Consider the following 9667-nt stretch of genomic DNA (forward strand, 5'->3'; position numbering starts at 1 on the left):
TCTATATTAATGATTTAGTTAATACTGTTGATTCATGTATTCGGTTATTTGCAGATGACTGCGTAATTTATAGAATTATAGAATCTGAGGACGATTGTAGGGTACTTCAGAATGACCTGACCAAAATCGAACTATGGTGCAAAAATTGGGGTATGACCTTAAACACGTCTAAATGTAAATGTGTTGCTTTTTCCTCCAACAATTACAGACTCTCTTACCAATTAAATAACACGACTCTTGATACCGTAGACGATTATAAATATCTGGGCGTTACTTTAAGTAAGGACTTAAAATGGGACAAACATATAAACAGAATTGCAAGCAGGGCCTGTAAAACATTGGGTTTTGTTAAGAGGAATTTCAAAAGGGCTCCTACAGATATTAAAGAAACTGTTTACAACTCATATGTTCGACCGTCCTTAGAATATTGTAGCGCGGTGTGGGATCCCACTGAAATAAATCTTCGGAAAAAACTAGAAAAACTACAAAACCAAGCGGCTAGATTTGTTTGTAATAATTACTCTCCTCAGGTTAGATCAGCATATCTGAGATCCATGCTGGGATGGCCTTCACTAGAATGCCGTAGGAGGCAATCTCGATTAAAACTTTTTTATCACATATATCACGGACATACAGGCATTCCTCGAGGGCATTATCTTTTCCCACCGAGTTACATTTCAGAACGTGTAGACCATGAGTATAAGGTTGAACCCTATCGTTTTCATATGTCCATTTTTAGAAATTCTTTTTTTCCTAAAACAGTTGAGGAATGGTATAGACTTCTACGAGATCTTGTTTCTTCCCCAAGTGCCACTTTTGGTGAAAAGTTATGCATGTACGTGTTAGAGTAATTGAACTTTTTGTGATTGTGTTGTTAAGTTGTCTCCTCTCCCCTACACAATGCCACTTAGGTGGAGCAGTAGGGTAGTGTAAATAAATAAATAAACAGGGATGGGTCCACATTAGAGTAGGTAGATTGCCCCCATGCAGCTTTAACGAAAGTGGTAACAGTGATACATGCCTTTTGGAAGACCACTGACCCATCAATACATGAAAAGCGCCCAACAAGGGCACAATCCGATCTTGGTAGAACTCTAGAACTGACTTCCTTTGTTGTACACTATGCCGATCCCGGAGTGTGGACCACAGGGTTTATGGCATTACTCTATGGTCTCCTTTGTCGCACATAGGAGTCGTCTCGTATTGCCCGCGGCTTATCTGCGAGTGCGGCTTATCTGCCGGAAAATTTTCAAAACGTTCCTAAAAACGCGTCCTGCGGCTTATCTGCGGTGCGGCTTATACGCGTGAAAATACGGTACTTGAACTCGTGTCATACCAGCCACCGTGGTAATTCATTATGCATTTAACATTCAGGTCGTGACAAAACTTCAGAAATGTATCCTGATGAGTCCGTACTTAGCACTTCTGAACCTTCTGAAGATTCGAGCTCTGGAGGGTTCCACGTTCCTTTTGACGCACTGTCAGCGTCTACAGTAGAAGCATTGCTGAAAGGAAACAGGATGCAAACTGGGGACAGACTGGAGTTTGTTAGGGTAATCGTGGCGATGCTGACGAAGGGAGGAGTGAGACCGAGAAGATGCAAGCTTAGAGAAGTGGCTGTATTCCTTGTGCAGAAATATCCACATTCACTTCAAGACCGCACAATCACTGGCCGTACCCTCGGGAGTGGGTACAGCTCGCTTCTGCAGCAGCTAGAAAACCGTGTAGAGAATGTTTCACGAGGACAGAAGGCTGCATTAGAGGCATTGGGTGATGGGAAGCTGCCTAAGCGGCAATCAAAAACAGCATACGGATGTCAGAACTGGCAGCCCTGCTCCAGCGGCATTACAAAAGAAAGAGTTGAAGAACTCCAGGGCTGGCTGAAACTAGAAGTCCAAAAACCAGAAAGTCTCGTTGACATGGCAACGGCATCTCTTGCTATGCAGGATACATATTTTGCGCAGCGATTGTTCATTAACTCACAAGAACCCTCCCACAGCACTGCTGAGATAAAAGAAGCATGGCCCATGCTTTTCAGGAACAACTTCTTCATTGCTCACGCACAGCAACTTGTCCTAAACGATTCACACAAGGATTTTGTGGTGGGTACATTGAAATCTATCGATCAACTTTTAACTTTACATACTTTGGGAAAGTTACACAGGAATGAAACTCAGAGCTAATGGTTTTTCTCCTGTAAAGTGTGGCTATCAGAGGTTCGAAACCTGCAGCTCAACGCCGACGAAGCACTGAACAGAAAAAAAAAACAAAAAAAAACACTAATTTAGCTTATTGAACCAGGGTGTGACACTGCAGAACACTTTTTGTTTTTGCTTGCATTTCCCGCTCTTACACTAATTTGCAAGCAAGCAAGCAATAGGCACCGCGAAGGGCAGGGGATTTTAAAACTTTCACAAAACCTGCTTGGTCCCTGGCCCAATCCACCACAGCAACGACCTGCGCTCTAAGCTCTTTTGATATTTCTGGAAACCATCTGACTTCGATCGTTATTGTGAAGGGGGTCATTATTTTATTCCCCACCTCCCCACCAGCAATGGGATAGAGTATCGCCTCTGGCGATGAACCTCCCCACTTTCCATTTCTAAATAATGTTGTTGTTTTAAAACTTTTATACATGGTAACCTGTTTCCTTTTAGGCATTGTTTCGGAGTGGAGTACGAGCACATGCCCATAAGGCAGTCGCAGCACTCGGGAATAGTGGAAAGCCCCGGATCCAGCACTGGCTTGCCCTCTTATCACACGACAGCGAAATGCTCAGATTGAGGATCTTGAAGAAACTATTCGGCTTCCCCTCCTCGTAAACTTCTTCAACGAGGACGAGGACTACATGCTCCACACAGTTGATGTAAGTGAGACTTACCCTGCGTGTCATGTCTACAGTTCTGTGCTGATATGGCACTCATTCTCTTCTGCTGCAGTGCTGCCATAAATATACATGTGTTTTATTTTTTATTCAAATGAAGGATGGAGCTGATATGCAGTAGTACCTTAACTTGGTTGCTCTGTACGTATTATTTGGCACTAATTGTAAGCAATCCCCTTCCACCACTAACCTACCAGTTAAGCACAAATGGTGTTGTGGATAAATGTAGTATCCTGTATTATTTATGTCAGCGTACCCTGAGCTGAAATACCATGCTGATTAGATACCTCCTTATTTGCAGGAAGGCTACAGCATCACAGACAGCCTTGAACAGCTCCCCTTCACTCCTGTGGTTGTTATGCTAGGTAGGCAATATTCTTTGCCACTTTGATATTCACTTCTTGTGTAGAGCTCTAGGATTTCACCTGATTATTTCTCAAAGTTGCAGGCTGGATTGGGGATGGCCACTTTAAGGCATGGCACGAATAATGCATGGCAAATGACATTTAGTAAAGCATGTGGAACAAGCGGCACTTGCTCTATGATGCCTCCAATGCAGCAGGAATGGTTTTAGATAAGATTTTTGGAGTCGTGGAGGGTGCAGTACACTTGGTTCCTCATTCTTCAGTTCGCTTTCTCTTTCCCAAAATTAGCATCCTCAGAATTTTCACCAGACTTTACATCATTTGTGGTTATACAGTCAAACTCCTTTATAGCGAACACCTTTTTAACGAAAATACCACTACAGCAAATTTTTTTGCGGTCCCACTGGAGCCCTATAGGTCCAATAATGAACATCCTTTTTAACGAAAATACCTTTACTGCAAATTTATTTTGCTGTCCCCTGAGTTTCGTTGTAAAGGAGTTTGACTGTATAACTATTTACCGATTTTCGCATTGCAAATCGCACAATGTTTCTTGCGAATTTCAGGCTCTCCTCTTGCATTCCTAGAAAGTACCGCACACATTGAATGCTACTGTCAGATTGATGTGACTTGATGTTTCTTCACAGACTTGGATAGAGTCTTTAGAGTCTTGGTGTTTTTTACAGACTCTTTCCTATTTCCCATTATATGAGTCCTCGGCAATGTGCCGACAGCAACCATTATGCTCATGTATATAAACTGTGCTTTTCAGGTGGTGACATTTTCAGTCGCAACATTTTTTTCGTTGTCGTGGAACGGGTAATACTGTTCGAAGCTGTTCGCACCTTCCTTGATGCTGCAATGCTGATGTTTGCTGCGTACTTCATTCTAAACATGGAATATCCACGATGTTTAGGGGCTTCTCTGGAATTCATTGAAAGGTACGTTCATGGACAAATGCATGGAATACTTGTCAATTAATTATACACCAAGTGTCATGATCTCTAATGTCATATATATAAATCATGACTCAACTAGATGTTGTGTGTGTTGTGTGAGTTTGGTCGAATTCATATCCCTCGTGTACGGTATCACCTTTACGTATGACATGTGTCTCGTTATTACATGCTTCGTGCCTCATTTCCCTGCAGGCACATCATGAACATGCCAGAGGAGCGGAGCACCAAACAAGTGAGGAAGTCTCAATCAAGAAAAGCACTGAAGCTAATTGAGCTGTTACGTCTAGAGAAATAAGCTTTCTTTCAATCGCACCTTGTTCAATAAATATTTTCTAAGAATCACAGTTCTTGCACCTGTTGTGTTGAAAAGGAAGCTGAGCAGTGAACCTTACATTGTTGACTTGTCCATGAAGTAGGCCTTCCAGCCCAAAAGAGGTGTAGCATAACTTCGATCAAAATGAACAGTTGGTAATGTTACCATGTCTCAGCCAAGACTTACGATGCCATTGTTCTATTTCTGTGCACATTTTTGTTCCCGTTAAGCATTTACATGGGAAAGGTCCCGCCTAATCTAGTACCACTGATGTATAACGAAAGTGCGTCGCGCGGGAGCAAGCTCAAACTCGCAGGGTTGTAGAAAGAAAAAAAAAAAGAGAGACTGGCACACTCCAACATAAAGGAATAATCACAACTAAAAAAACGGAGCACCTGAAGATTTTATAACGGAACATGTGTGGTAAAAAAACAGCTCGCCGTACACCGTAGAACGGACAAATCTCTGCAAGTACGGCATCGGTAAAATGTCCGTTTTTCTACAGGGCTTTCGTAACACCTTGAAACGGAACATGTTTTCGTAAAAAAACTGTGCTCCGTTGATCAGAAAACGGTCAAAGGTATGGCAATATGATATCGAGTAAAATCCCCGTCTTTCTACGGATTTATTTCTAACAGTGTAGGCTAAAGCGGTAAATACTGCAGCTTACATCAGGAAGAGGTGCAGCAAAAGGCTACTGCAAGGACGTACCCCTGAGATTTATACCAATCGCAAACAAACGGTTGCCTACATGAAAGTTTTTGGGTGTCTTGGATATTCACGGATTCCAAGACATCGCAGGTTCAAACTTGAAGACAGAAGTATACCCAGCATTATATATATATATATATATATATATATATATATATATACAGGGTGTTACCCTATAAAAGTCTACCCGTGCCGCCATGCCGTACTCGCCAATTACTCAATGCAGGTGGCACAGTGTGCGATCTTCATATAAAGCTCATAAGGACATTTAATCTTGGTGAATTTCGAAGTGATTAAGCGCCGCAACACGAAGTTATAACTTAAAACGTGAAATTCCCGTAGTCAAAACAATCAAGATGGCGGCGTTGAGAAGAGCACTTGCCATGCTGCTCCCCAGACGACGACGTGTCGCATATCCTGCCAGCCGGATGGAACTGCAGTTTTCATTTCGCTTTCGTGTAACTGTCGCTCAGAAGTAAGCAACGTGAGGTACGAAAAATGCCGACGTACTCAGCAGGCGACACCCCAAAGGGATGTCGTCTGCTTACTGAGAGGTGCCATCTTGGCTGTTTTGCCTACGGGAACCTCACGTTTTGCGCTATAACTTTGCATAACGGTGCTCAATCACTTCGATATTTGCCATGGATGAATGTCCTTATGAGGTTTATACGAAGACAACACATTGTACCGCCTGCATTGAGTAATTGGCGAGCACGGCATGCCGACGCGGGTAGACTTTTTATAGGGTAACACCCTGTATATTGCGATGAGCGCAAGGGATATACAGGGTGTGTGCAGAAAAACATGACCCGCATTTTTACATGTAACTCGTTGTCTACTTACTCGAGGAACTTCCGGTGGCGTACGATGGCGTATTTATGCGTCCGAAAGCTACAAAAAAATTCTGGAAGCCATACTCAGCGTAAAAAATAAACAGAGCGCGAAAACATCGGCTTCCATGCATTAGAATAGGGCAGCATGGCGGTCTGAGGAGCGGTGTGACACGTACCGCTAGGGGCGCTATCGGTCCCGAAACCGAAACGGAGTTCCACAGCGAAGCTCGTTCCTGCTATAAGAAATTCATAACCACGGAAGTCTGTAAGGTTGACACCTGACGAAATTTAATTTCGTTTAGTTGAAGGATTTTCTGTCTATCAAGCGATGATTATGGCACGTCGTTTTCTGACGTTTGGGACTGTTTCGAAAGCAGACGACTGTTTGTCGTCTGTTTGGTACTCCGAGCTTGCATTGGAAGATCGCCTCCGTACACTCTTATTTGCTTTGATATTATCTTTGTTTGTTCTCGTATTATTTCAAGTTCCTTTCTCTCTTGTCTTATTTCATATCTTACACGTATTCGTTAGTTTTACTTTTGCTGTGTTTTGTGCTTTTTATGTGACTTTTGCCGGTATGCCTCAACTGACAGTACAGGAGCGCACGCAAGTCGTGCTGTGGTATAAGGAACTTCGCAGCCTTAAACAGGTGCGCCGAAGGTTTCAGGAAAGCTTTCACCGCCGTCCCCCGTGTAAGGAGACTATTCTTCGTTGGGTGTCACGCTTTGCGGGAGAAGGAACCGTGCACAGCAAAAAACACGACTATCCAAATGTTGTTGCCACAGACGAACTCGAGTGTGCGATCGTAGGAGCGTTTGAGGTCGCCCCTCACATGTCCGTGAGAAGAGCCGCGAGGCTTTTCAGCGTTTCGACGTCCACAGTACGGAAGGCATTGAAGACTCATGCCTTACGTCCATACAAGATGCAGCTAGTCCACGCAATCAACAAGGATGACTACACAAGAAGAGTGCAGTTCTGCATCGACGAGCTGTCCAGGATTGAGGCCAACCCACTCCACCTGCAGTTTTTAGTGTTTAGTGATGAGGCGACGTTTCACATAAACGGCCACGTGAACAGACACAACTGCCGGTACTGGTCGCGAACTAATCCAAACTGGCTTTTGGAACAGCCGGTGCAGTCCCCGAAGACGACAGTCTGGTGCGGTCTGTGGCGGGAGGGCATCGTTGGACCATTTTTCTTTGATGGCACCGTAACGGGGCAGAACTACCTCACGACGCTGCAGAGGGAGTTCCTGCCCGAACTAGCATCCCTTCACATGCAGAAGGAACTTTGCATATTCATGCAGGACGGCGCGCCTCCCCACTTCGCGACAGAGGTCAGGGACTGGCTGACAGAGACTTTCCCAGGAAGGTGGATGGGGCGAGGCTCCCCAACAATGCCTTGGCCTGCCAGGTCGCCAGACGTCACCCCTTGCGATTTCTTTTTGTGGGGGTACGTAAAATCCAAAGTGTACAGCGGACAAGTATCAAGCCTACAACAGCTTAAGGCCAGGATAGAGAACGTTATACGGTCTCTCGACATTGAAATCTTGTCAAGGGTATTCGTGGAATACCGTAAACGCCTGCAGAAATGCATAGACAGAAGAGGCCATCACATTGAGTGCTGGGCAGACCGTGACTGACCGCCCACAGGTGGTGCAAAAACAACGGCCCTTTTCAGGGCTACCCAAAAGATATGCAGAGGCTGCGTTGCAAAAAAAGAAAACCCTTCAATATTTTACGAATATCACAACACACTCAGTTCCTAAAAATGCACAGAGACCCTCAGAGAACACTCTGTCATAAAATTTCTTGACACCTTTCCATGACACTAACATTTCGCGAATTATTTGAATTTAATTTCGAGGGGTCGATGTTTAAACAAACCCAGCTGATTTCTTTGGGAAGTACCGCCACGGTGAACGTTCCATCTTTTAAACGGAATTAAATTTCGTCAGGTGACAACCTTACAGACTTCCGTAGTTATGAATTTCTTATAGCAGGAACGAGCTTCGCTGTGGAACTCCGTTTCGGTTTCGGGACCGATAGCGCCGATAGCGCCCCTAGCGGTACGTGTCACACCGCTCCTCAGACCGCCATGCTGCCCTATTCTAATGCATGGAAGCCGATGTTTTCGCGCTCTGTTTATTTTTTATGCTGAGTATGGCTTCCAGAATTTTTTTGTAGCTTTCGGACGCATAAATACGCCATCGTACGCCACCGGAAGTTCCTCGGATAAGTAGACAACGAGTTACATGTAAAAATGCGGGTCATGTTTTTCTGCACACACCCTGTACGTTGTTTGACCCTCAACGTTAACGAGTCTTCGTCAGTCGAGATGTTCGCTGCCTAGAACAGCGCAGTGGTTTAGAGCTTCCGCACGGTTCCAACCAACACGAAACCGAGCTACTCAAGAGAGATACTCAAGGTTCCTTTCTACGAGCCCACCACCGTCTCTCTTCATGACACCACATCAAATACCACAACGTCCACACGTCGAACACGTGTCGTGACACACAAACGTCAGGCAAGTCTACCATACGGAACAGTTTTTGTATAGATGACACTTTCGACGATTCGACGATTCGACCGAGGACGATGGTCTTGAATTACGTCGTTCTACTAGACTTTCGAGTCCTCATCAGATATTAGAGGTGGACCAGAAGAAGAAGAGTGAAACTGATCATGATATTATACGGGAGGTAAAAGAACGACCGATCAAACCGACCAAAACCACTGAACCACGCGAGTCCTCCACCAACGCAGAGGCTACGCGTATAACTTCTCCTGAGTCCTCAAAATGGAAACAAGCCATGGACGATGAATTACAGTCGCTTCACGAACATGGTACCTGGACCCTAGTGGATAAAGAGCCCGGAATGAAAGTAGTCAAACCAAAATGGGCCTACGGGAAAAAACGAAACAAAAAGGGGGTGATACATAAATATAAAGCGCGTCGTAGCCGTAGGAGCCAGTCAAGCACATGGTGTCGATTACTCCGAAACTTTTTCATCAGTTGTCAAGCTCAGCAGCCTCCGATTGTTATTATACGTTGTATACGTTGTACAACGTTGTATATCTCCCGTCGAAATCACTTGAAATACGGCGAAAGGCAAATTATCAGCAATGGAGGAATAGGTTATGCGACACACACAGCGTCTATGGATCGTTTGGTACGCAGCAGCTCATAAAATGTCACCGACGAAGGTATGTTCTGACGAAGATGAAGTTAAAAGGGGAAAACGTGCTCCGGTAACCATGCTGACAGTCAACGGCTAATTACATTTCTCGTAGGATTCTGTGTAAACGGTTAGTTACAATCTTGTCTCTAAGTCAAATTAAAACATATTTCATGACGAAGTATACAAGCTTGTTTGAAAATTTCGCACTTTGCTCACAAAAGCCCGTCCGGGAATCGGCAACATGTTCTGTGTATGATGTCACGGCCAGTTCGCCTCGGAGGCGGGCCGTAGCAACTGCTGTTCATGCCTGTGGTAAATATCGAATATTTTCGATATTTGTACGATTTTCAACTTCATATTTCACAGAGTGAATGCTTTAGTACAGGGGAACTAATTAAAAATGATCGTGGGCTTGTCAAAT

General features: G+C 44.3%; 1 protein-coding gene across 1 annotated transcript; it reads left to right on the forward strand.

Annotated features, from left to right (window-relative positions):
* Window positions 1-2178: 2178 nt before the first annotated feature.
* On the forward strand, window positions 2179-4503 carry LOC135389627 (uncharacterized). Its single transcript, XM_064619661.1, has 4 exons — window positions 2179-2866; window positions 3186-3249; window positions 4022-4190; window positions 4401-4503. Exons 1-4 carry the CDS (start codon window positions 2849-2851, stop codon window positions 4501-4503), a joined length of 354 nt encoding a protein of 117 aa, XP_064475731.1. The 5' UTR covers window positions 2179-2848.
* Window positions 4504-9667: the final 5164 nt, after the last annotated feature.

Source organism: Ornithodoros turicata, chromosome 3 (genome assembly GCF_037126465.1).
Source record: "Ornithodoros turicata isolate Travis chromosome 3, ASM3712646v1, whole genome shotgun sequence".
Lineage (NCBI taxonomy): Eukaryota > Metazoa > Arthropoda > Arachnida > Ixodida > Argasidae > Ornithodoros > Ornithodoros turicata.

Coding starts and splice junctions, on each gene's coding strand:
- LOC135389627 (XM_064619661.1), top strand. Junction 3,250..4,021: donor TCCTGTGGTTGTTATGCTAG/GTAGGCAATATT, acceptor TGTGCTTTTCAG/GTGGTGACATTTTCAGTCGC. Junction 4,191..4,400: donor TCTCTGGAATTCATTGAAAG/GTACGTTCATGG, acceptor ATTTCCCTGCAG/GCACATCATGAACATGCCAG.